Raw genomic sequence first — 26,196 nt, 5'->3', positions numbered from 1 at the left:
ATTCAGTGAGGAATCTGCGGCTAGCTAGAGTTTCTACCAGACAGACTGTTACCGAAGGCAAGCAACATGTTCTTCTGATAGGGACTTCAAGCAGCAGATTCCTCAGCTTTTGAATAGATAACCAAAGAAAAACTTATTTGGAGATGGGTCTATGAGGACTCAAACTAGAAAGTCCTGCAGGACTGAGCAGGCAAAATGCTCCACACTACTATGTCCAGCCAAAACGCTTTGTGAACGTGTGGAGAGATGCACATGTAGTGACCTGGCAAATGTCTAGGAAAGTGACTTTGCATGCCACCTCTTTGATAGCAGCTTTGGCCTTGGTAAAATGAGCATGTAGTCCTTCCTGAGGCTGCTTTTTGGCCAGTGCATAGCAGATCAAAATGAAGAGCACGATCCTGTGATTATTAATTCTCTTCTGAACTGCCTTGCCTTTTTTTCCCCTCCAGAGAACACCACAAAGAGCTGATTAATCACCCAGTTGTCTTCATTATGATCTTTGCAGAAGCTAAATTCTCTCTTGGGGAACAAGCAATTAAGTCTCTCCTCCTCCTTAGAAGGGTGGGGCGGAGCATAAGATGCCAGCAGGGTGATGAGAGGAAGGTAGTATGAGGTGGATTGAGACAGAAACTGAAGCTTACTCACACGTCGTGCAGAGGTGATGGCAAAAAGGAACACAGTCTTGAGGGTAAGCCATAAGGGGCAGCTGTGAAGTGTCTCAAACAGAGTGCACCTCAGATAAGTCAGGACTAGAATAAGGTCCCATTGGGGCATGCCAAAAGAAGAGGAAAATGAGTTGCAGCCCTTTCAAAAAATCCCATCACAGCCAACAACTTAAACAACGAAAGCTGATATGGCAACTGTAAGAAGGCCAAAAGGGCTAAAATATTACCCTTCGCTTGTGCCGAAAGCAAAGTCCTGCCGGGCAAGAAGTAGAACAAATAACAGAACATCAGATAATTTGGCCTGGGGGAGGGGGGGGTCACTCTGAAGAGTGCCGCATCAAGCCACACATTTGTCCTGATGGCAGGCATATACAGGTTGTGTCACGGGACACAAAGATGACATCAACAACCTCCGGAGCAAGGCCAAAGGTTTTCAGCTGTTGCTGCTCTATCTCCAAGCATGAAGGAGGAAACTATATAGGCCCTGGCGAAGAACCATGCTATGTTGCTGCAACAGCAGCTCTGGTTCCGGTTACCATACTCTGTGCCCAATCCGGTGTCACTAGGACGACTTGTGCCCGGTCTGACCTGATCATCTTTAGAACTCTGTTCAGGAGTGGTATTGATGGAAAGGCAAAGAAGTCCCGAGTTCCACTCTGGGTGGAACACGTCTCCAAATGTATACACCTTATCAACTCCAACACACAAACACAGACATTGCACATGCTCGGTAGTGGCGAATATATCGAGCAAAGGTTCTCACCATTTGCAGAAGAGATCTTGCACTTCCTCCGTGTCTAGCTGCCATTTGTGGTCCACCAGGCATCAACTACTGAGCTCGTTCGTGCTAGCATTAAAAGATCCTGCCAGGTGGTTCTAGGAAAATGACTTGGTGGTCCAGTCCTTTACAGAGAAACAAGGTCTACAGGCACGAGGTACATGACCTCACCTCATCCTGTTTGTTGCAGTACCACATCGGTGTGGTCTGTGAGCATCTGTACCAACCTCCATTTGAAGGCTTTCAATGCCAAGCATAGACCATAGGCTTCTGATCTCCCCCCTGTCCCAGATGAATGCCCAAAGCCAGAAGCAAGGTATCGGTGACCACTGTCAGTTCTGGGTGGTGAAGGGGTGAAGTCTGTCAATTACATAATTGCAGTCCAGTAACCACCACTGCAGATCCTTTGCAGTCTCCTAAGAAATCTGAATATGGTTGGAGGTCCCCTTGATGTTGAGCCCACTGAGACTTCAGATCACACTGCAGAGCCCGTGAATGCCCCCTGGCATGCTCCATCAGCAGGATGCAGGACACCATCAGACCCAACAGCCTCAGATTTGCCCTCACTGAAATCCAGGTCAGCAGCTGAAAGATCAGAATCATGATCATGGCCTGAATGTTCTGGACTCTTTCCCAGGGGTGCAAAGCACAAAACCGAACCATGTCCAGAATGTCTCTGATGAAGGGGGGCATCTGTGAAGGAGTGAGTTTGGCACACTGGCCTTGTTTGATACAACCACTAGATCATCCAAAGTGCCTGACCCTTGGTCACATCGATTGTGTAACTATTCTTGTACTAGTCACATGTAAAGCTGGACATTGGGAGTGAGGTGAATTCAGGAAGCAATCATACTTAAAAGCTTCATTACCTTCCTCACTGTCAGACCTTGTGACATCTAGTAGAGGAGAATTTGAGAGAGCATGGCCTGAACCCTCCATGTTGCAGGGTATGGCCTTGCCAGTGTACTGTTGAAGCCCGCTCCCAGAAATGTTTTGCTGGTTTGGGGATGAATTTCTCCCAATTCACTACTCTTGTCACATTCTCCTGGAAAAGTTGTAAGATGTCTGCATTGACCAGCCAATCGTCTAGGTAGGGGTAGACATGTATGGCCTGTGTTCGGTGGTGTGCAGCTACCAATACCTGTGTCTTGGTGATGGCTCTTGGCTCGGACTTTATTCCGAAGGGCAGGACCTTGAATTGGTAATGTTCCCCCTTCCAATACAAATCTGAGGTACTTCTGTGTGCTATGTGCAGTGATTTGAATGGGCCAGTACTCACAGGTATTGAGTACCGGCTCTTGTTATTTTTACCACTCTGAGTACTGGCACTTCTATACTGCCAAGGAGATTACTGGTACGCATGAAAGGTAGGCTCATTGGCTGCTAGTGCTGGTGAGCACTAGGCTGTCAGAGTGGAACCAGTCTTTGATTGCCAAGGCGCTTTTGTAGGCCTGAGCGGATCCACCGCTAAACTATACAGTGTGGGCTCATTTGCATAATGTCCGGGTGTTCACCATCCCGATGGGCTATCTGTGCCACTGGAACCAAGTTATACCCAGCTGAAGATCCCATAACAAGGGCTAAACCGGTCCTGGGTTGCTTGTGTTCCGATTCAGGGAGGGCCTGGCAGGTCAGGCTGGACTGTTCCCATGACTAACCGGGTCAACATTGATTTGCATATGGCTGGGTGCAAACTGAGGTGGCATGGTGGGCCAAAAACAATGGATTGGCATGTGGCCAGATTGATTCAAGCATTTCATCCATCACCTTTTTGCTCTTCTGTGGCCAGTCTAGGAGAAGAAAAAACCAAAACATCTCTGGGGAGGTATCAAAGCCACTAGCCTCCTATAAGTCCTGCAATAATTGTCATCTTAATGGAGCTGAGCAAACCCATCACCCAGATCATGATTATTATCAGTCAGTCCCAAAAAGGGAATGTAGAGTATGTTGTCTAGCCTGTGGTAATTCAAGTTAGGGAAGCGGTGGCAGTCTAGGTCAGACCGGCGGTTCAGTCAGTGCCAGAAATGACGATTGAAACCGCCATTTCTTCAGGCGGCAAAGTCAACATAGACGCCAAAGTGAATGGGGCAGGTGTAGGTTGTGGCACTGGCAAATGAGCTGTAACAAGAGCCAGAGGCAAGGTAAGTAAGGACGGTCCAGCTGGCACAGAGGTAAAATCAGCTGGCGATATCCCGGGTGGAATGCCTCTCGGCTACGTGGGGCCTTAAGGTGCACCAGAGGGAGTTGGAAGAGACCTAAAGGGTTGGAGCATGGCTGCGTCAAACTCTTCAATCCAGTACAGCATGGCTGAAGGCCCCAGAAACTCAAATGGTGCTGGTAATGGCACCGAAGTCAGCCGACTTCAAAGTGAGATCGAGAAGGGTGGTGCTGCCCCATGCCAGTTCTTGCGAATGGCACGAGGAAGTGGAATCCTGCTTCAGCTTCTTGCGTTCCTTATACGTACCCGAGGAGAAAGAGCGAGATGAAGAGTGACCTCTGGTCCACTGACTCTGAACAGAGATGAGAAAGAGCTCCGGAACCATATTTGTAGGCATGGAAAGAAAAAAATGTGACTTCAGCATGCGGGAGTGGTATCTATATAGGTGCTGCGCTTTTTTTCCAGAGCGGAATGGTGTCAGTATGAAGCCGCAAGGCGCCACACTCTAGCAAGCAGAAAGGTTCTGAAATGTTTCCTGAGTCAGGGCCTGATTTAGATCTCGGTGGAAAGGTTACTCCATCACAACGGTGCCGAATAGCCCATCCGCTGAAATATAAATCCCACAGGATAACGGGATTAATTTTTCAGTGGATGGGATATCTGTCACCATTGTGACACAGCAACCCATTCACCGAGATCTAAATCAGGCCCTACGTCTGCCGTCTGGGGAAAATTCAGAAAGTGAGGAATCTGACTAAACGTCTCTACCAGAAACATCACATTCTGCAGGAGCAAGGAAGGGAATATCAGAAAGTGTCCCATTCCGGATGTCTGCTAGTGATTCATATGAATTGCACTATTTTGCTATCGACACCACACTCAGGACTCAAACTCTAGTGCCTAATAGTGATCAACTGTGCATGCCAAATGGTGTAGATCGCAGCACTGGCCTTTGCAACATCTAAAATTAAACCTGTAACTGTGCAAGTTGCCAGTCAGGGAATTACCTAAAATGACATCAAATCCCCAAATTAAACATTCTTTACCACTGGATATGTTATCCATGCATATCAGGAGTAAGACATTTGGGGGCAGATTATGATGCGGCCCGTAAAGGCTCTTCCGGGCTGCATCATAATTGGCCTCTCTGTTTACTTTTCGACCGCTGCATTACAATGCTGGCGGTCGGAAGCCAAACCGGCCGGTCATTCGGCTGGCTTCCGATTGGCTCCTTGAGCCCGTCAGCCAGTCGGAACAGATTCCAAAGGGCGGGCCTTTCCGCCCTTGGGATTACGAAACACTGTTTACGGCATGGTTTCCATGCTGGCCTGTCCGACATGGAAACCATGTCAGAAAGCGTGTGGTGTGTGCTCCAATTGGGGGGGAGAGGGTGGCACCTATGGGGCCCCCTGTTGATCCCTGCACCCTGTGGTAGGCACCTTGAGCTGCCTGCCACGTGGTGCAGGTATGAACAGCACATCCCATTTCCCTACGGGAGTATGTTGCTCCCATAGGGCAATGTAGGAATGAGACCTAACAGCGTTCGGTCGCAACCTAATTAGGCAGTCGGGACTGCCAACCAGAGCTCGGTCAGTCCCAGGACCAAGACAATGTCGGGCGGACTTGCATCATTATTTGCCCCTTGAAATCACGTTATTATGACCCGAGTATGAAAGCTATTGACCACTTATATCTTAAGGATGGTCTTTTGTTACTTTGAATATGGTGAGATGGAACCCCGTGCCTCGCATGTGGTGCTCATCTAGTTTGAGTCACTACTTGAAAAACTCCTCAAGCTTGGATTCCTCACATCACACACTGGAGGGCTCGACATCTTCTTGCTCAGAAGTCACCATCACAAGACTTGTGAGCTGAGCACAGATTGTTGATTTCAGCGTTACAGTCTTTCCTACTTGAACATCCTGCAGAGAGGAAGGTAAGCACGCTTGACAAGGGGTGTTGAGAGTTATTCTTTGCAAACGTTTGGTGGAACTCTGTCTGAAAGCCAAAAGTGCTCTATATTTAAAAATTCTCACACGCCGGTCAAAATACTTTGAAATGGCAAAATTGAAATAACATTTCAGACTCTAAATATGGTCCTCTTCAGTTCACCCCAGGCACCAAATATTGATATTCTAGACTGCAATTGACATATTAGTTCTGCTCATGTTGGCAGAAGGATCATTCATGTTGACCACAATCTAGAGGGCAGGTGGAGCTGAGCAGGTTCTACACCGATCGAGACAGTGGAAATTGAAATCTTAAAAGTGAGCCAATTGAAAGGGCATTTTATGGTGTCGGTCACTATCCCAATAGACCAGGCAAACTTAATGTTCAAATAAACTCTAGAGTGAGATTCTAGATCTAAATCCCAGGAGGATAAAACATTTTTTTTTAAACTAATTCTCCAGTATGTTTCCAGATTTAGCCACAATTTATCAGTATGATACAAGGCATATAAATCCATTATGCGTTCATACAGCAAACTTGACAGAGTTGGGGAAAAAAAAAACCTCATAGGCAGAAAAATCAAATAAAACAAAAATTGTCAAAAGCCAAATCGGTCAGAAGTTGGCTGTTAGTCTTTTGGCTTTGTCAATTCTGGTTTTCCATGGATTATTGCAAAACTTTGTTAGAGAAGCTGTTGAGCATTTGTCAATCTAAAAAAATATTAAACATTGGCTAAAAGCAAAAACATTTTATGATTTTGAAAAGCACACATTGCTGTAGAAGTAGTCTCTTGCACTGAAGGGATCTACTTTGTGTGCAGATGTGCTCCCTACAAAATTGCAGAATACCATCACTCACAGTGCCAGTGGATTACGTAAGGCTGGCTGACTTTCCCATGCATCATGCTCAGTGGGCAGAGACAAATGGGAATGACCGTAGCTCCCCGGATGAATAGTGCTGGCTGAAAAGGTCTATCAGTATATTCTATATAGTTAAAGTATTATCAAAATGCTTGGCTAACGCAAGATCTAATAAGCAGTGGCTAAGCTAGTATGACTGTCTGCTGCCGTTTGTCCTAGTCAAAGCATGTTTTCTTGTTTTGTCATGGTTTCTATAAAACTTTGTTAGGGAAGTTGCCTAGTTCTCTACAATCTAAAAAATGTTTACATGGCATTAAGCAAAAAAAAAAAAAAAATTGGGTCACACAAAGCACTCTAGTTTTAGTTCCTGGCACTAAACTCAACTACTTTTTATGTGGATATGCTCCTTGTGAAAGAGCAGAATGCTGTTAATATTATTATTATTATTATTTATTTTTATAAAGCGCATAGTCACCCGGAGGTATCCCAGCGCTAGAGAACCCTAAAACAGTAAAATCTGAGGACCGAGGCTGAGTTCACGGGGAGGGCATAGAAACTAGGGAAACAGATGTGTCTTTAACAACTTCCTGAAACGCAGATATTGAGGTTCAAGACGTAGGTCACGAGGAAGAGAGTTCCAGAGACGGGCCGCTTGTACCGAGAAACGTCTTCCTCCTGAACGGACTTTCCTAAATCTTGGGGTGTTGATGAGATTTTCTGCGTTGGAACGGAGGGATCTAGTGGCTATGTAAGGGGTGATAAAATTGCAGAGGACTGGGGGGCCTTGGTTGTGCAAAGTGTTGTGCACAAGACACAAGGCTTTAAATTTGATTCTCTCCCTTATGGGGAGCCAATGAAGGAGTTTGAGAGCGGGTTTGGCCGATGATCTGGCCGGGGTGTTGGTGATAATCCGGGCAGCCGTGTTCTGAATTCTCTGCAGTTTATTCAGAGTCGCTTCCGGTGCGCCCAAATAAATCGCGTTACTATAGTCTAGTCTTGATATTATAAGACCTTGGACTAGTAATTTTTGCGATTTAGGAGGAAGAAGGGGCAGGACTTTCCTCAAGGACTTTAGAAGACCAAAGCAGGTCCCTACGACCTTCTTTGCTTGCGGGGCGAATGAGAGTTCAGAATCTATCCATACACCCAGACTTTTCACCTCAGTCTTTGGGTCTGGGGGAGGACCTAGACAGGTTGGCCACATGTCCAGGGGGAGTGAGGTTCCTTTTGGGCCAAGTAAAAGGACCTCAGTTTTAGTCCCGTTTAGCTTTAGGGCTGATCTATTCATCCAGTGATGGACCTGCGTGAGGCAGTTGAAGAGATCAGCTTTCTGTTGTTTGGGATGGGACAGAGACACCACTAATTGTGTGTCGTCAGCATAGCTGACGACACTCACTCCGAAAGGGGTGATAACCTCCTCCAATGTGGACATATAGATATTAAATAATGTGGGGCTCAGGGAGGAGCCCTGAGGCACACCACATTGGAGGGGCATTTCGGAGGAGCGGGCGTTCTTTTCCCAGATCTGATAAGATCGTTGTGTCAAGAAGGATGAAAGCCAGGATAAGGCTGTACCTTCCACTCCAACTCTTGCCAGTCTTTCGATGAGGAGTTGGTGGTCAACGGTATCGAACGCTGCGCTAAGGTCGAGGAGGATCACTGCCACTGATCCTCCCCCGTCCAATAGCGTTCTGGCTTCCTCTACCGCCGCCAGGAGGGCGATGTCCGTGCCCTGTCCTGGTCGGAAGCCCGTCTGGGAGTTTTTCAGTTTGTTATTGGCCTCTAGGAACTGCGAGAGTTTCCTGTTGACAAGTTTTTCCGCGATCTTACTAACTCCTGGGAGTAAGGAAATGGGCCTGTAGTTCGCCAGGTTCTCAGGGTCAAGAGCAGGTTTCTTCAGTAAGGCTTTTACCACAGCCTTCTTCCAGCTCGGGGGTACAACTCCCTGTTGGAGTGAGGTATTAATCAGATGAGTGGGGGAGGGAATGATAGAAGGGGCTACCTTCTTAAGGATCCGAAGAGGAGCAGGATCTCTGGGGGAACCGCTCTTCATGGAGTTGAACGTCGTCCGTACTTCGTCTATTGTGACCTGGCCCCACGTGGACAGACCAGTAGAAGATGTCGAACATGGGAGAGCAATTTCTCCCCTCGGGCTCGAGGGAGGAATTGAGTCCAGGATTAGTCGGATTTTGTCCTGGAAGAAGTTAGCCAATTGTTGGCATTTCTCCTGGTCGGCTTTGGGGTCGGAAGGAGGTCCCCGTCCTTGTTCTGGAGGTTTTGAGAGCTCTTTAAGGATAGCGTATGCTTCCTTCCCGGAGCATCCCGCTTTCTCTATTCTCTCCTGAAAAAACACGCTTTTGGTTTTGCGAATAGCGGTTTTATAAGTTAGAAGAGAAATAGAGTAGATGTTTTTATTGGTTCCTGATTTATCGCGTCTCCATGAGCGTTCGGTTTTTTTACACTCTTGGCGTAGGGCTTTAAGCTCTGGAGTGTACCATGAAGCGGGGGATATCCTTTTAGGCTGTTTAAAGGTGGTGATTTTTGGAAGTATAGTGTCAAGAGACGACGTGATCCAATCACTGAATTGTTTGTCGGCCGTATTAGAGTCAGAGGAGAGCTCGGGAATGGAATCTGCAAGAGAAAGGGCCCATTTCTCAGGTGACAGTTTGTGCCATTGGCAGTCGGTAACCTGGGTTTTAGGGGTTAGGTGAATAGGTATGGGGGTTTCCCAGGAAAAAGGGACCAGGAAATGGTCTGTCCATGGAAGGGTCACAGGTGGGTTGGTGGTCACCGTTGCTATATTGGTGAAGATAGGATCCAATAGGTGGCCCTTCTCATGGGTGGGCTCGTTGTTCACTAGACGTACCTTTAGAGATGTAAGGTTGTGTCTAATGTCCGAGGCTACTCGATCCATCGGGTCTAGGAAGTGGAGATTCAGATCACCTAATATAAGGAAGTGTGGAGGTGGAAGAAGCTAGTTGGGAAATAGATTCGAATATGGAATTGATAAAATTGCCTGGCGCCCCAGGGGGACGATAGGTCAGAAGCCCTGCCAGGGTGAGGGCTGGAGAGATTTGGATGGAGAACTGGCCGCACTCACAGTCCTCGATATCAGCGTTAGTCATCCTACAGATGAATTGTTCCCTGTGAATTATGGCTACCCCGCCTCCTCTCCCTTTAGGTCTATTTAAAGCTTGACAGAGATAACCTGTAGGGAGGGCTGTGACGACGTCCGGGTCGGTGTAGTCAGATAGCCATGTTTCCGTTAAGAACAACAGGTCAAGATCCTGATTCTGAATTAAGAGATTTACTTCGGTGGCGTGTTTAGGGAGGGAACGGCAGTTGAGGAGTCCTGATTTCAGAGCAGGTATGGTAGATTTAGGGGGGGGAATCGGATTGCAGTGTGGGCAAGTCGAGAAGGCCTTCTCTGCACTGAACGTGTGGTAGCAGGCCAGGATGGTTTTAGGACGTAGGGCGCATAATGTATCTGCTGTATACATCACTCGATCCTGAGGGTCACCTGGCAGAGTAACGGGGCCAAGGGCCGTCCGGGTCCGTACGGGCCCAGACGGGCTTGCCTTTGGCGCGCCTTCGGCGCGCTGACGGCGCGCCCGCTGCGCCCGTCCGCTGCGTGTCCGGTGATTACACATTTTTATGGGGCTGAGGAGGGGCGGGTGGGCGTGGCCTCAGGTAGGCGTGGCCTTGCTTCCTCGCGGTGAATGGCGGCGGGAAAGTGCTTTCCTGGGTTTGATCGTTGCAGCGAAGGGGTCGCTGTTTAAGCGTGACTCTAGCCCGCTCTGACTGCTTGCCGGGTGAGTGCGCTTTTTAAAAATGCAATTTTTAGCGTGGTGACACAGAAATACACAACAGTGACAGTTTTTAAAATATTCGGCGGTCTCCCGGCTTCCGCCTCAGGAGTTTTCAAAGGTGAAGTTAGCCAATTCCTGAAGTAGGCTGACCCACTGTCTCATGCTGTAGTGGGCGGAAGATATATATTAAACAATAACAGACCAATGGATGAAGAGGACTGACTGAAAGCCCCCATAAGAATTAATATTTTAGTAAAATCAGAAGATCATTGACTAAGAGCAGACCTAGAAATAAGTGTTTTATAAAAGTGTGTTTTATAAAAGTATTTTTTTTTAAATGGACTTTTGAACTAAACTTTCAGGTTAAATGAAATGCAATATTCTGAATTGGAGTTGAATCATTTTTCATGAACATCCTCAGTTCTTGGTAGGATGCAGAACACATTTTGATAATTGATCAACTGTATTAGAATGCTTTATTCCAGTACAGTAAATAGCATATGTATAACCATCAAAAAAATAAATACCGTTTTTTTTAAATTTCATTTTGACCTATTGGTATTTCTGAAATTGAGGGAAATATAGATTTGACAAATGGGATTATATACATTTTTTCCATTTAATTATTTTCCATATGCAGAACGGAGTCTAGTTTAGGTACAAGACTCCGTTATTAAGGCCACATTTTCAGGATATTAACATAAGATGAACTTGCATACAATGGGTCTGCATAGTCAGTCGATGTCCAGAAAATGTAACATGGATCCAGCACTAGTCAATGTATATGAGAAACCCCTGCTAAAGCATATACAAGACCAGACCTGAATTGTTACAGAATTGCTTCAAGCATGTTTAAGTGTGAGAAAATCCAGCAATTTCTGTAAGTCTGATTAGTGCACATCACGTAAAGTTAGTATAGGTACACACTACAAAATAGAACTCGTCATGGTGGGGAAGTGTGCAACTATACGAGATCCACTCAAACAGTGCCAGAGTGCCACATGGTTCAAGGCCACTTCAGGGTAGCGAGCAACATCGCTTGCACAGCTGGCACTAGAAACAGTAAAATACCGTGGCATTACGTCTTCCACTTCTCTATAGTTGAAAACGTTATATAGTGGAAACAAACAACTTCAATTTATACCATTTAAAAATGTTACTGTTTGTTCTGTATTACTTTATTGGCCAATATTCCTTGCCAAATTTGTCAACCTACCTTTGAGTAGCTGAAGTTTACCACTGGCATTAGACAGCAAGGATTTTGCCTCATTTTGTAAAGTTTCTGCTTTCCTCCTGCCCTCCTCCGATTCTTTTGTATTTTTCGATATTAAGTCTTCCACTGATTTGTATTTATCATTCAGTTCACTGTCCAAGACCTGAAGTTTCAAGCACAAACAAAATGGTGTGGTGAGCTGCTGCCCAGTCATAACTTAAGAAAATCAAGCAGAAAATGCTTATTATGTAGGTGAACCAATAACAATTATTTGAAATGTTCTCTGGGAACGAAAATGGATCCACATGTAAAACAAACCCATCCAACTGGTGTGGTTGCATACCTTTAGCTCCCAATAATAAAATTAATGTGACTTACCTGTATTTAATCTGCTAATAAGGGGATTGGGGGAAGAGGGTGGTGTTGGAACATTAGCAGAAAGGAACATTTTACTTATCTGTACCAATAGTTTTGCAGCGTGAATCTTTTCTGGATTCACATACTCTGAATGATCCTGCTATCTAGTGGTTGGGTCTGAAACTCTCCTTATGTTTTTTGTTCTTTTGCGGTCGACCAGAGGTGAGGCAGTGCCATTTGTCTATGACGTTCAACACAATCCTAAAATGCCTTAGAATGTAGTTGCCAACTTAAAATGTTGTTTTCCCTTCTGTGATCAAGCATGCTTTATTGAATGTTTTTTATTCTGGGGCTTTACCACTTTGCTCACACCTACTCATTTCACTGGGGAGGTGAGTGGGGCACATATGAATTAAGAAAACCTTCACATTGCAAAACAGAATAGTTACTTACCAGTAGGAGTAGTTTTGCAGCTTGAAGAGTTATTAGGATCCACGTGTTGTGCATTATTCTGCCATCTAGTGGCTAGGTCTGGAATTGTCGGTTTTCTTTTCTTTTTCGTGGGATTCGTCGACCACCATTTGATGGTATGCCCGTCCCATGTATGACATTAGATGGTACCCCGGATGTTCCTGGCATCCTGTGCATAGTTGCCATCTTTAGATTCTTTTTTGTCTTTTTGGAATTCTTCCTCCTTATTTTTGTCTTTGTTGTTCTAACCTGGTTGCATAATCTCCCATTTCTGGGGAGGTGAGATGATGACATGTAAATCCAGAAAACTCTTCAAGCTGCAAAACTACTCCTACTGGTATGTAACCATTTCATTTTTCAACATCAATCCTTTTCTGGATTCACATGCTCTGTATTAGATTATGTCGCGATATCCCTTCCCTTAGGTTGGTTGGTATGAAATGAGGAAGCGTTTGCAAACAGGTGCTGAAGTACTTTTTGTTCCGCATGTGCTTCCTTGTTCATTTCAATGTCCACAGAGTAATGTTTTGCAAATGTGTGTGAAGATGCCCATGTTGCTGCTGCACAGATTGAGTCTATGGGTACGTTTGGTAGGACCACTAGCTTGGCGCCCTTTTTTGTTGAGTGGGTTTTTGGGCATGCGGGTAGTGTCATCCCTGCCCCTGAATAGCAAGTCTGTATTGTTTCCACAGTCCATCATGAGATTGTCCCCTTTGTTACTGGGAACACTTGGTTGCTAATGTGAAGGAGATGAACAACTGGTTTCCCCTGCAAAACACTAATTTCTTGGAGATAGTATATTACAGCTCTTATTGCGTCCAAAGTGTGTAGGGTTCTTTCCACTGGTGTTTGTGGTTCCTTGAAAAATACTGGTAGCTGCATGTTTTGATTGACATGAATGTTGTTTTCTATATTGGGTAGTAACTGTGGGTTGGTCCTGAGAACAACCTTGTCCTTGTGTATTTGAAGGTATGGTTCCTGTATTGTTAGTACTTGCAGTTCACTCACTCTCCGCAGTGAAGTGATAGTAATTAGGAATGCAGTTTTTAGAGAGTGATCTGAGATCTGCTTTGTGCATAGGCTCAAAGGATTTGTCATTAATGGAGTTAGTACAGTGTTTAAATTCCACATTGGTGAAGGACTGTTCTTGGGGGTGCATTTCTGTTGGCTCTCTCTAAGAACCTTTACACCACTGGTGAAGTGAAGAAACTGTTACATGATGTTCTGTTGGTGTGGTCTACTATTGCTTCCAAGTGTACTTTTAATGTTGGATAGGTTAAGCCGTTATCCAACAGGTGAGTGATGTATGTTAGTAGAGTTTCCTGTCTTCAGGTTTCCATTCTTTTGTTGTATGTGCACCAACGGATGCATCTTTTCCACTTTGCTGCATAGCATTTTTTTGTGGTAGGCTTTCTTGCCTCCTTTAGTATTTCCATGATTCTGGGCATCAGTTGTAGTTGTCTGAACTCTATATTAAGGAGCTAGGCCGATAGGGTGAGTGTTGCTACTTGTGGGTGGTACACCTCCCCCTCCCGCATTGTTCGCAGGTCCTTTTCCATCTTGATCTTTATCATTTGTCGCTTGGACGTCTCTAGTAGATCTGAGTACCAGGTGTGTCTGGCCCATTGCGGGGATATGAGGCTGAAGTTTGACCCTGGTTGTCTGGCTTTCTCCCAGCACCTTGGATATTAAGGGAATCATTGGAAAAGTGTAACAATTCTCCTTGATCAGTTTAGTGACAGGGATTCCCTTCTGACTAGTGGTATTGAAACCTGAACGTGAAATGTTGGCATTTTGTGTTTTATGCTGTTGCGAGGGATGGTGGCTTCGCCTATGGAAGAAACCAGAGTCGCATATCAAAGGCTTTGTAGCTCCCTTGCCTTGGCAGGCTAATCTGCACGTTATCACATGGGAGGGGGTGGAAGACAACCTCTGCCAGAGCTGGCCTGGTTTCTGGTTTCCTGAGACAGAAGATCCTCACCCTTGGGGGTCAGGAATTCATCTCTGCTGTCAGGCTGGCTAAAACTAGTCAGTAAGCCCACCAGCAGTTGGTAAGATTTCAGGGGACACCTCTTAGGTGCCCTCTGGGTGCATGTATTGATAAATCCAACACTGGAATCAGTGTAGGTTCATCAATACGAGATGTTTGATATCAAACATCTCTATTTTCAGTGAAACTATCATGTAACTGGGGAACTTGTTTTCCCCAGCGCTCAGCACATGTTTTAACATGGCTTCCCTGTTCACTTACACTGGCAGTAATCAATCATCCCAGTACAGGGGCATATCTGCTCATGTATTTATGCCCACTGTAGGCTAGATATACTGCATGAAGTGTCTTCAGGCATAACACACGGCTGTGTGCCATGTCGACTCTTCAGTTTTCTCTGCTCCAAAACATGCAGCCTGCAATGGCAGTTTCCATGATCTTGGTGAGGTGTCCCTAGGGTGGCACAATTTGTGCTGCAGCCCTACTGGACCCTCTTCAGTCCAAATGCTCCAGGGGTAGCATTTTACTTGGGACTCACAGGGGTTGTTAAAGTTGTGGCATTTGTGGTGCAGTTTTAGGGAAAGAACACTGGCACTAGAAATCTGGTTAGCAGGGACCCAGTACACCTCACAGTTGCATCTAAAACCGGCAAAATGTGTGTGGGGGTACTACAATCAGTACCCAGTTACCTATAGTAGTACTCTGAATTTGTAGTGTACTTTCTCTAATACAAACCATAGATACCTCTTGTGTGCTTGATTAATGGGTATGTGCAGGTAGGCATCCTTGTGATCTAATGTAGCCATACAGCCGCCCTTTTGTAGGAGTGGGATTACTCCCAGAAGTGCTGATCTCCTGAAATGTTGCATACGGATGAATTTGTTTATAAACCAGAGGTTCAAGATTGGTCTTCGGGTGAGGGCTTGTTTCGAGACCAGGAAGTAAGGCGAGTAGTTCACCTTGTTTTGTTCCCTTACAGGTACCCTTTCTATTGCCTTCTTTTGTAAGAGATCTTTGACCCCTATTCTAAGTAGTATGATCTTGTTCCCTTGATATCTTTTTGGTTTTGGGGAAATTGGTGGTGGCTTTTGAGCAGTTCTATGCAATATCTGTATCCTATCACATTCAAAATCCAACTGTCAGTGGTGATTTCTTCCCACTCCCATGGGTAATCCCCTATCCTGCCTCCCACTGGTGTTTTGTGGGGCCCTGCTTCGTCAAGTCACTTGCGTGTGGCTCCTCCTCCTCAGGGAGTATGCCCTCTTCGTCCTCTTGCACAAAAGGGTTGCTTCGTTGGGTGCTTCTACTGTTGATAAATGGTCTGCTGCATGGCCCGATTTGAGCTGGCTTGGGTCTATTGCCGTCGATGCCCCAATGTGAAAGGTGCTCTGCCTGTGGGCCTTTGGGTTTTGCTTCCACCCCTTTAAATGAGCCTCTGTATTTCAGGGCTCCCATTGCCTATGCTGTTTCGTTGTCCTTTTTAGGTCGAGCCAAGCGGCAGCACATATGCGCTGCTCGCTCTGCGAGGCATGCTGTATTAGAGTACGCACTAGAAGCCCCGCCCATTCTCCATCCATATTTGTCATTGGCTTGTGTCAGTGTCCTTAGTAAATGCTGGCTTCTGATTTGTAAATAGGCTTGTTGGTCCCTCCTTGGTACCGCCTTGTCTGCATTTGTTATCTCCATAATGGCTGGACCTTTTACTTGTGGCGTTACATGGTCTGCTTTATAAGTCGGTGAGTACTATTTTCTTTAATGATCTTCCCTATTCCACCCACATCATCTCAGCATGCCATCTGGTTTTACGAATGTATTTATTTAAATTATAGCGTGTCCGCTTTAACTATAGCAGCAGTGCCTATTCATTTATTAGCGCAGGGCGCTTTCGTTAGGCCCGAGCAGGTGAACATTCTGCCGCTAAGGATCTAATTGGGAGGTAATTGGCCTTCCTGCTTCTCTTTTTCAGCTAGTATGCAGTTTGTGTGCACTTATGTATGGGAATCTTTCCCCAATCAGTAACTAAAATCCGTCTGGGGGACACAACGTCATAGCTGCGCCAGCAGACTGAGTTACCCGGTCTCTGCGCTCGAGCGGAGATGGAATGCTATGAGCAATCATCGTGTTCACTGGTGAGATCCGAGTTTCCAGGGCTCCTCGTCTCTTAATGAGCTTAGTTACATATTTTAATACATTTAGCCTTCAAGTGGTAAGATGGAAGTACAGAAAGAAACTGCTTTCTGCGGTGCACTTCTAGCCATCGAAGGCCTTCTCTTCCATGTTGCTGTCATCTACATAGAGAAACTCTTCCTTTTCCTCATCTGGTGGTTCCGTTGTGGTCGTAGGATCAAACTCTCCCTGCTCTTCTTCAATATCTTTGGCCTCCTGTGACTCTGATGGTGTATGAAACCCTTTCAATGACTTGTTAAAGTTTCTTCTTTTGGAACAGGATTTTGGCCTTAAGTCTATGTTCCTTGCGCTCAACTCAAGCACCTGTTGATTGTCAGTGTTGTATTGACAGCCTCTTCGGTGTCTGAATTGCATACTCTTCTGCCTCCCTCTTTTGACTTGTTTTAATTACTTTTCAGCATTGAAGCGGTCTGCGACGGTTTGGCTTCTGATGTTTTTCTTGGGCTTGGACCCTCCTGCCATTTTACTTGGGCTTGGACCCGGGGAGTTCTTTATGCTTTTACCACTTCAATTGTCAAGTGTTTTGGCATTGGGCGTTCATGGTGTACTTCATGCCCAATTTAGCTGGCTTAGCCAGGATGCGAGAATGCAATGTTACCTGCTGGTATCTCTTGGCTTCGCCATCCTTCTACGCCTTCCACTCCACATTCAGCCTCTCAAAGTCGATGACTCTTTCTTAAGTGTCAGAGCCTTCTCCCTGTATGAGGTCTGTCTCTTCTGTGTTCTCCTCATCATCATCACTGGACAGACTGACGTCCGCGAGTGAAGTCTGCTTCTTCATCATAGCATACATACCAACAGACCCAATTCAGGCGGGAGACTCCAGATTTTAAAAGCTAAAAATGTTGGTTTTTTTACCCGTCTCCATCCTGAAATTACCTCTGCTTCATTATAAATAATGAGGAAATTATATTCCCCCCCAATTTTCTTTTCAAAAACTCCCATTTTATAGCTGTAAAATATTGGCATGTATGTAATGTGCTATTCTCGAACTTACAAAGTTTCTGCTAAAATTCCATACATGGTGGATCCGTGGACAAAATCTAAAGGGAGTACATGGATAGACGTTCTCCAATCAATCAGATTTGTAGAGCGCTACTTGTCACCCGTGAGGGTCTCTGGGCATGTAATAAAAAAAACTGGGCACAGCAGTGCCCCCCCCCCCCCTCACCCCCCTGAGTTTGATTCAGTGTTTTAAACACGGTCTCCTTTTTCACAATTTCCCTGAAAAATCCATCACTATGTTTCTTTGAGCGTTGGAGCGCCTCTGTTCGGTTTCCATATCCAACAGTGAAAAAAAAGTATCTGAAGAGGGCAACCATGCACAAGGTCTTGTGGGGCATACATCTGATATTACCATTGGAATGACATGTCAACATATGATTCTGGATGACACCCAGCAGCAGGTATTAAAATAAAGAAGAAAAAAAAAAAAAAAAAAAAAAAAAAAAGAAGGACTCCGAAAAAAATTCCAGACCCAACCGCTAAATGGCTTAATAATACAAATCATATGAATCCTTAAAAGATTCACACTGAATTTATCTGCAGAAAAATAGACACTTCTGCCCAATTAGCCCAGACCATCTGCAGTGAACATGTGAAATGGTTTTTGCACATGGCTGAGTTCCCAGAGTATGGCACCCTCACGCTGCCATAATCCTTTTAGATGACAGATGAACCATTCAGAGACTTACCAGATCATTCCTGAACTCCATAATCTACTGAACTCAGTAATCCAGCCCTTCTGACAGCGTTAAGTGCATGCACTTATTACCTTGCTGTTTTTGTACAGCTCACACGATCCTTGCATACCTTTTTAGCTTCGTCCGCAGTCAGTTTAACATTGTCCACTGACAATGTAATTTTTTCAGCTGAGTCTGTATTTGACATGGTTTTCTTTTTAAGGTCTTCAACATTCCTCTCCAGCTGAGCAAGACGCTCTGTAGCATTGTTTAATGTTTCCTCCGAAGCTGCGGTCTCAGATTCGATCTAGCAAGAGAAAAAAGGAAGATTTTAACTGAAAATAAACACATCCTACAACAATTTGAAAGAACAATTGATTTATTAGTAGTAGTAAAGCTTTATTTCGATATAGAAACATATCATAAAAGCAAAACATGTCAGCATAAAAACAATGGTCGAAACAAAGCAATTTACAATTCATATTACCATTAAAAACATTTCATATTTACACGAGATAATCTTAAAATTTATGAAAAATGAAAAAGGGACACTTTACTGCATCGTCAGTTGTTTAGCAGATCTTATGCGCCAAGCCCAGCCTAGGAATTTAGCCAAACAAATGGCAAAAAAGGGTCTTGTATCTGAGAGCAGTATTCTTATAGCTTCCAGATGTGAGCGAGTTCCCAGGCTCCTACAAAGAGGCTTCAACCACCTCCGTCTAGGGGCCATATAGACTCGACACTCAAATAAAAAGTGTGCGACAGATTCGATTTTTAGCTCGCAGAATGGGCAATAGGGTACAGTTTGCAGTGGTGGTTTCCAGGTAGAGGTAAACTGACATAAAGGTAAGACCCCAACCCTGAATTTAAAATATAATGCCCTATCATGTGAACTGTAAATCAAGTCCAAATATGGTTCTCTGGAGGGGATATCTTTAACCATCAAGAAGTTGGCAACAGATCTTGGGTGATTTGATTTACCAAGTCTCTCGTTATCCACCCAAGACCAGTAAGCCTTCTTCAGTTCTTGTTTAGGAGGTGCTGTTTTATTTTCCCACGCAGCTCCCAGACCGAGCTTGTATAATGCCCTCTTGACCTCTCTGAGCCAGGCGATCTTATGCCAGCCAGGTAAGGACAGTACATCTTTTAGGGCGTCTGCATAGCTGTGGAGTTCGGGGACGTTCCAAATTCTAGACCATAGTAGTAAGGGGCGTAATTTAGCTTGCTCGCAGATTGGACGAGTACCTGCGTCCAGCAAGAGGGGGATTGTGGGGGTGCTCTGGGGTAGCCTCATCAGATCTTTATGAAATTTATTTTCTAGGTGGGCCAAAGTATCCACTCTCTGGGTACCCCAAAGTTCTGCGCCATACAGTGCTGCACTCACAACCCTACCCCTATAAATATCAAGAAGTGCCCCAATAGGTTTTATGGAGGAAGCACGCTGCTCTTTAAGTAAAGCACCAACAACCCTCTTATGGGTTAGAAACACTTTTTGGTGATGGGCCTTCCAGCTCATACTATCACAAAGACGTATGCCTAGATAGTCAAATTCTTTGACCCGTTCTAATGTGACAGAGTCTAGAGTGGGGGGTTTAACAGATTTCTTAGGGGGGTTGAGGACAAGAAATTTGGTCTTGCCAATATTTATGGCCAGTCCCTTGGTGTCACAGAAGGCCTTGAAGCTGGAAAGTAGTGACTGTATGCCTGCAGGTGATTTCGAAATCAGGAGGGTGTCGTCCGCAAACAGGAGCGTCGGGATTTTCCTTCCAGCCAGGGATGGTGCATCTGCAGGATGTTGAAGAAGGTGCTCCACCACTCCATTGACATAAAGCGAAAACAGAGTGGGGGCAAGCACACACCCCTGGCGGACGCCCCTGTCTACTGGAATACACGGGGTTTTTTCTCCCTGGGCACCCCATCTGATTTGGGCAAAGTTGTTTTCATGGAATTTTATCAGCAAGGCCAAAAAATAGGGAGGTAGACCTAACTCGTCAAGGACCTTCCACAATAATGCTCTTGGAACCAGGTCGAAGGCTGTTTTTAAGTCTATGAAGACTAAGTATAAGCTGCCCCCTCCTAGCACCACTACCTTCCAATAGAGCATTAAAAGGCGGAATGTCTGCTCGACGGTGCCTGTCCCTGATCTAAAACCCGCTTGGAAATCAGACAATATCTGATTTTCATCCACCCACTCCAGAATCCTGCCCAATACCACTTTCCCCGCTACCTTTTGCGTCGAATCCAGCAAACTGATGGGGCGGTAATTGGCTGGGTCTTCCCTGCTATCCTTCTTGAAAATGGGGACTACTTCAGCGCCCCTCCAAGAGTCAGGGAAAGACCCCCCCAACATAACCTCATTAAGAAGAGCAGCAATTAATCTGCTCCAAAATGGGGGATTATTTTTTATCAAGTCGCCCGGGATCCCATCAGGTCCTGCCGCTTTGTTAGAAACAATACACCTGATTGCCTTCTCTACTTCCAAGGTGGTAAATAGGACTTCATTTGGTGGGAGATCTGTGGAACTGAGCCTTGGGAGCGGGTCTGGTTGCGGAGGCCCTGTCTGAGCCGAATACAATTTCGAAAAGTGGGCAAACCAGGCAACACCAGGGATATTACAAGTCAGTTGTTGATCAATGGGCTTGTCTCTTGATCTTAGCAAGTCCCAGAACCCCTTAGCATCTTTCCTTGTGCTCGCCTCCGTTAGGTCACGCCAAAAGTTGAAATCATATGTCCGCTTGGCCTCAGTCACAGTTTTCCTATAAAGTTTCCTTGCAGACCTGATGGTAGCTTGGTCTTTTCCTTTTACTGCAGCAACAAGATCAGCCTTAGCAAGTCGACACTTGGCTCGGAACCACTTTTCACTTGTTCTCAGGGCCCCCTTTGAAGCAGTTCTGGAGCTGGGTTTGGGAATGATGAACAGCCCGCTTAGTGCCGTTACAGTCTCCGTAAATAACGATAAAAACATCTTGCTATCGCTATTCGTGCTATCAAGCCTAGATTCAGCCTCTAGTAAGATGGTTTCAGCTAGTGACATCCTAGCCTCATCCACTGAGACTCTTGCCCATTTAAGACGTCTGCCACAGTTTGAGGGAAGAATCTCATGTGAAGCTTTCCATAACTGATTAGTGGTTTCTTGAGACCCAGTTTGCCAGGGGACAGAAATGGTTAAAGCGAGAGGGTTGTGGTCGCTGTCACAAGTCTCTATAACCTCCATGTCTTGATGATATGGCCAGAGGTTATAGTTGAGCATAATAAAGTCAATTCTGGATGAGTGGCCCGTCCTATTGTATGTATGGGCACCCATGGGATCTGATTTAGAACGCCCATTCGTTGCTCTCAAGTTATGCTCCATGCAAAGAGCATTTATATCGATCGCCTTTTGTGTCCATTTAGGGATCGGTTCGAGGTTCAAAATAGGGATGCCCCTCCTGTTATCCTCCTCGTTGGTATCCAGAATATCTTCTTTGGCTAAAGGCTCAAAACAGCAATTAAAATCGCCTGCCAGCAGGACGAGAGAGTCGGCGTCACAGGCAGACAGGTAGTTACTTAAGCCTAAAGAGTTTAGAGATCCTCCGTTCCTATTGCCCCTTAAGTAGAGATTAAATAGTTCTAGTTTCCTTCCCCCTTTGTAGTGCACTGTTAGCCATTGAAGGTCAGGTGTTTTGGTGGTCCTTTGAGAAACACTGAGGTCTAGTGCTATGTTGATCCAGATGAGAAGACCACCGGATGGGCGTCCTTTAGAACCTTGGTGACATACAGCCGGAACATAGAAGGTCGAAAACCCCACTCTATGTCTAGGTTCCTGGCACCATGTTTCCTGTAGCAAGCAAATGTCATAGGGTGCCAGGAAGGTGTTCCATTCCGGGTTATCAAAGTTACGTGCAAGGCCAGCCACATTCCAGCTTAAGACCCTCAGTGAAGAATCGCCTGGGGAAACAACTCTATCAGGCAGGTCGATCTCCATTGGATTAGATTGTACTGGAGGAGGGGGGAATCGAACAGGGGCTGTCTGGCCTCGTTTCCACTCTTTTGCAATCTAAAATGGCCATTTTGATCGGTTCCATGGCCCGGGGCAAGAGAGTCAGAAGCCCGGCTTGGCTAGTTGGAGGGCCGTTGGTTGGATTTCCAATTATGTCTATAACATGTGGAGACAATGCTTTTTCTAGTTGTGGGCATGCTGGGAACATAGAAAGTCAATCGACCTCCTCCAGGCCTCCAAATCTATTGTAGGTTGAAAGGCCATTCCAGTGTAAAAGAGTATTCTTTTGCCTCATGGGATGGGTGTTCCATGGGTGGTGCTGCACCAAGGACCAGTTATCCGCTTGGGTATGCAATTGGCGTGGGGGGTAAAAATAGGATAGCGGCCTTGGTATGACTAAAGAATCTTCACTAGTTGGCCAGGAACAGATATGGTGCGCCGTATGTGGGTCTTCAAAAGTTACAACTACACAGTCCCCTTGCTTAGATTTCTTGGTTGGGCCCACCCAGGGTATTCTACGGACCATCATTACTCGGCTTCTTTTGCCATTGGGAATCGGTCTGTTGACGTTAAGCCAGTGCATAGTTTTATTTTTCAATGACCAGTGGTTTTCGTGTTGGTCAGTGCCAATCACAGGGACGCCTGTCAACACGACCACATAGTCATTGGCCTCTGGTGGAAGGTCTATATAGCCTCCTCTAAAATTTTCTTTTGGACGAGGACCCTGGGTTTCGGCAGGCTGGGGTTTGGCGGATGCCACCAGGTTTGGATTTACTTTTCCAGGCTTAGAGTTCCGTGTGGGAATCTGCGGTTTGGTAGCCTGAGGTTTAGCGGTTATGGAAACTTGATCCACAGCCACAGTCCTCGGCTTAGGAACAGGCCTTACAGCAACAGGTACTGGTGGGGGGTGCTGCTCAGCTTGCAAAACAGGGGCTGGCGAAAGTGGGTCAGATAAGGACACGCCCTGGTTTTCGAGACTTCTCAGGCCAAGAGTGGCCAGAGCAATAATGCTCTTCTCCATCTCGAGTAGATTGTTTTCTATCCTAGACAATCTTAAGTCGAGTGGTGAGAGAAGTTTTTTTAATGTTTCCCAGACTTGATCTATAAATTCCTTATCATTCCTTCCCTGGTCTTGTACCTGCGCCCCCTCATCTACTGGGGTGGTGTTGGCTGGACCCTCTCCCATACTTTGGCATACTGACTGTGTGCTCGAGGAACCCTCAGGTAAAGCATTACGTGCCTGAGTGTTGGTCATTGTGAGCTGGTGGGAGACTGCGACCTTTGCCTTTTTACGAGAGTAGGCTGAGCGTGATTGGCGTTTTCTTTTGGGTTGTGCACCACTAACACGGGAAGTAGTTGGGAATACTTGGGAAAGGGGATTAAGGGTGGGGGTCTGGGCGTGAGAAGGTGCAGCAAAACTTAGCTCTTCTGTAATGCGTGATTGATCTAAGGGCGGAGTGAGGGTGGAAGTAATCGGGGGCTGGTGTAAATCAACCTGGGTGGTAATACTATTTGGGCGGGCAGGGCGTGCTGGAGTGACAGCAGAGGCTATATGTCCTAGGGATGATTTTTTCGAGAGGGCAATTACCTCGGACAGCCTACGTGCAGCTACCAATTCTAGGGATACCCGGGTTTGAAGTTTAGATATTTCTTCATCGATGGCTATATTTGTGCGGGTGATGAAGTCGTCCATAGGGCCACAGATTTGTGAACCACCTTTGGAGGCTTTGCTACGTGTCATCCTAGTACTCATGGTGCTTACGATGAGATCAGGATCGTCACTCGACTTACTAACTAGGGAGCTTCAGTTTAAGCTAACCTGTCTCAGCACGATGATACAATAACAAGCAGGTTAGAAGCAATAAGGGGGGTGGGCCAGGGCCGTCCTCTGCCGTCCTCGAACGGCCTCAAACGGCCCGCTCTTAGACCGGTCTTCGCCCCGGCCGTTGCCCCGCGCGCGTCCCGCGTGCGCGTTGTCCACACAAGCTATGAAGGAAAAACAAGAGGAAGGGGCGGGAAGAGGACCAGCTGCGGCCGATCCACGCCGCTAGGAATGCTGGTCCTCGCAGTCCCGCCTCTACCCCTGTTGACCAGATGACAGCTTGCAAGGGGCGCGTTGGTGCTCAAAGCACGTGAAGGGAGGCAGAAAGGATGTTCCCCACAAAGAGTAAGCCTACGAGCGGCGCCCGCGAAGCGGGGGCCGCGAGGCGTGGCGAAGTGGCCAGACAGCAACAACACAGGAACAGCGCTTCTTTGCAGGAAGGGTCCCAAGGCTCACTCACTCCACACAGATTTTAAAGAGGAGGAGGAGGGGGCGGGAAGAGGACCAGCTGCGGCCGATCCACGCCGCTAGGAATGCTGGTCCTCGCAGTCCCGCCTCTACCCCTGTTGACCAGATGACAGCTTGCAAGGGGCGCGTTGGTGCTCAAAGCACGTGAAGGGAGGCAGAAAGGATGTTCCCCAGAAAGAGTCTAAGCCTACGAGCGGCACCCGCAAAGCGGCCAGACAGCAACAACACAGGAACAGCGCTTCTTTGCAGGAAGGGTCCCAAGGCTCACTCACTCCACACAGATTTTAAAGAGGAGGAGGAGGGATGCGGGAAGAGGACCAGCTGCGGCCGATCCACGCCGCTAGGAATGCTGGTCCTCGCAGTCCCGCCTCTACCCCTGTTGACCAGATGACAGCTTGCAAGGGGCGCGTTGGTGCTCAAAGCACGTGAAGGGAGGCAGAAAGGATGTTCCCCAGAAAGAGTCTAAGCCTACGAGCGGCTCCCGCGAAGCGGGGGCCGCGAGGCGTGGCGAAGTGGCCAGACAGCAACAACACAGGAACAGCGCTTCTTTGCAGGAAGGGTCCCAAGGCTCACTCACTCCACACAGATTTTAAAGAGGAGGAGGAGGGGGCAGGAAGAGGACCAGCTGCGGCCGATCCACGCCGCTAGGAATGCTGGTCCTCGCAGTCCCGCCTCTACCCCTGTTGACCAGATGACAGCTTGCAAGGGGCGCGTTGGTGCTCAAAGCACGTGAAGGGAGGCAGAAAGGATGTTCCCCAGAAAGAGTCTAAGCCTACGAGCGGCTCCCGCGAAGCGGGGGCCGCGAGGCGTGGCGAAGTGGCCAGACAGCAACAACACAGGAACAGCGCTTCTTTGCAGGAAGGGTCCCAAGGCTCACTCACTCCACACAGATTTTAAAGAGGAGGAGGAGGGGGCGGGAAGAGGACCAGCTGCGGCCGATCCACGCCGCTAGGAATGCTGGTCCTCGCAGTCCCGCCTCTACCCCTGTTGACCAGATGACAGCTTGCAAGGGGCGCGTTGGTGCTCAAAGCACGTGAAGGGAGGCAGAAAGGATGTTCCCCAGAAAGAGTCTAAGCCTACGAGCGGCACCCGCAAAGCGGCCAGACAGCAACAACACAGGAACAGCGCTTCTTTGCAGGAAGGGTCCCAAGGCTCACTCACTCCACACAGATTTTAAAGAGGAGGAGGAGGGATGCGGGAAGAGGACCAGCTGCGGCCGATCCACGCCGCTAGGAATGCTGGTCCTCGCAGTCCCGCCTCTACCCCTGTTGACCAGATGACAGCTTGCAAGGGGCGCGTTGGTGCTCAAAGCACGTGAAGGGAGGCAGAAAGGATGTTCCCCAGAAAGAGTCTAAGCCTACGAGCGGCTCCCGCGAAGCGGGGGCCGCGAGGCGTGGCGAAGTGGCCAGACAGCAACAACACAGGAACAGCGCTTCTTTGCAGGAAGGGTCCCAAGGCTCACTCACTCCACACAGATTTTAAAGAGGAGGAGGAGGGGGCGGGAAGAGGACCAGCTGCGGCCGATCCACGCCGCTAGGAATGCTGGTCCTCGCAGTCCCGCCTCTACCCCTGTTGACCAGATGACAGCTTGCAAGGGGCGCGTTGGTGCTCAAAGCACGTGAAGGGAGGCAGAAAGGATGTTCCCCAGAAAGAGTCTAAGCCTACGAGCGGCTCCCGCGAAGCGGGGGCCGCGAGGCGTGGCGAAGTGGCCAGACAGCAACAACACAGGAACAGCGCTTCTTTGCAGGAATGCTGTGAGTGAACACTTTGCATGTTCAGTTAGCAAAAGTACTGCAGACAACATACA

At 47.0% G+C, this 26,196-nt stretch overlaps 1 protein-coding gene across 3 annotated transcripts in view; it reads right to left on the bottom strand.

Moving 5' to 3' along the window:
• LAMB1 (laminin subunit beta 1) overlaps positions 1–26,196 on the bottom strand; it is a 359,541-nt gene that overhangs the window by 873 nt on the left and 332,472 nt on the right. For all 3 annotated transcript variants that reach the window (XM_085654111.1, XM_085654112.1, XM_085654110.1), the window contains exons 31-32: positions 18,251–18,427; positions 11,437–11,596 (exon numbers count right to left, since the gene is read on the bottom strand). In XM_085654111.1, the coding sequence (XP_085510237.1) occupies positions 11,437–11,596; positions 18,251–18,427 (337 nt within the window). The remainder of the gene's footprint in view (positions 1–11,436; positions 11,597–18,250; positions 18,428–26,196) is intronic.

The sequence above is a fragment of the Triturus cristatus genome, chromosome 4_1, assembly GCF_964204655.1.
Source record: "Triturus cristatus chromosome 4_1, aTriCri1.1, whole genome shotgun sequence".
NCBI classification, from domain to species: domain Eukaryota; kingdom Metazoa; phylum Chordata; class Amphibia; order Caudata; family Salamandridae; genus Triturus; species Triturus cristatus.
Note: the sequence above shows the minus strand (reverse complement) of the source record. Positions and strands in the feature narration are given on the sequence as shown.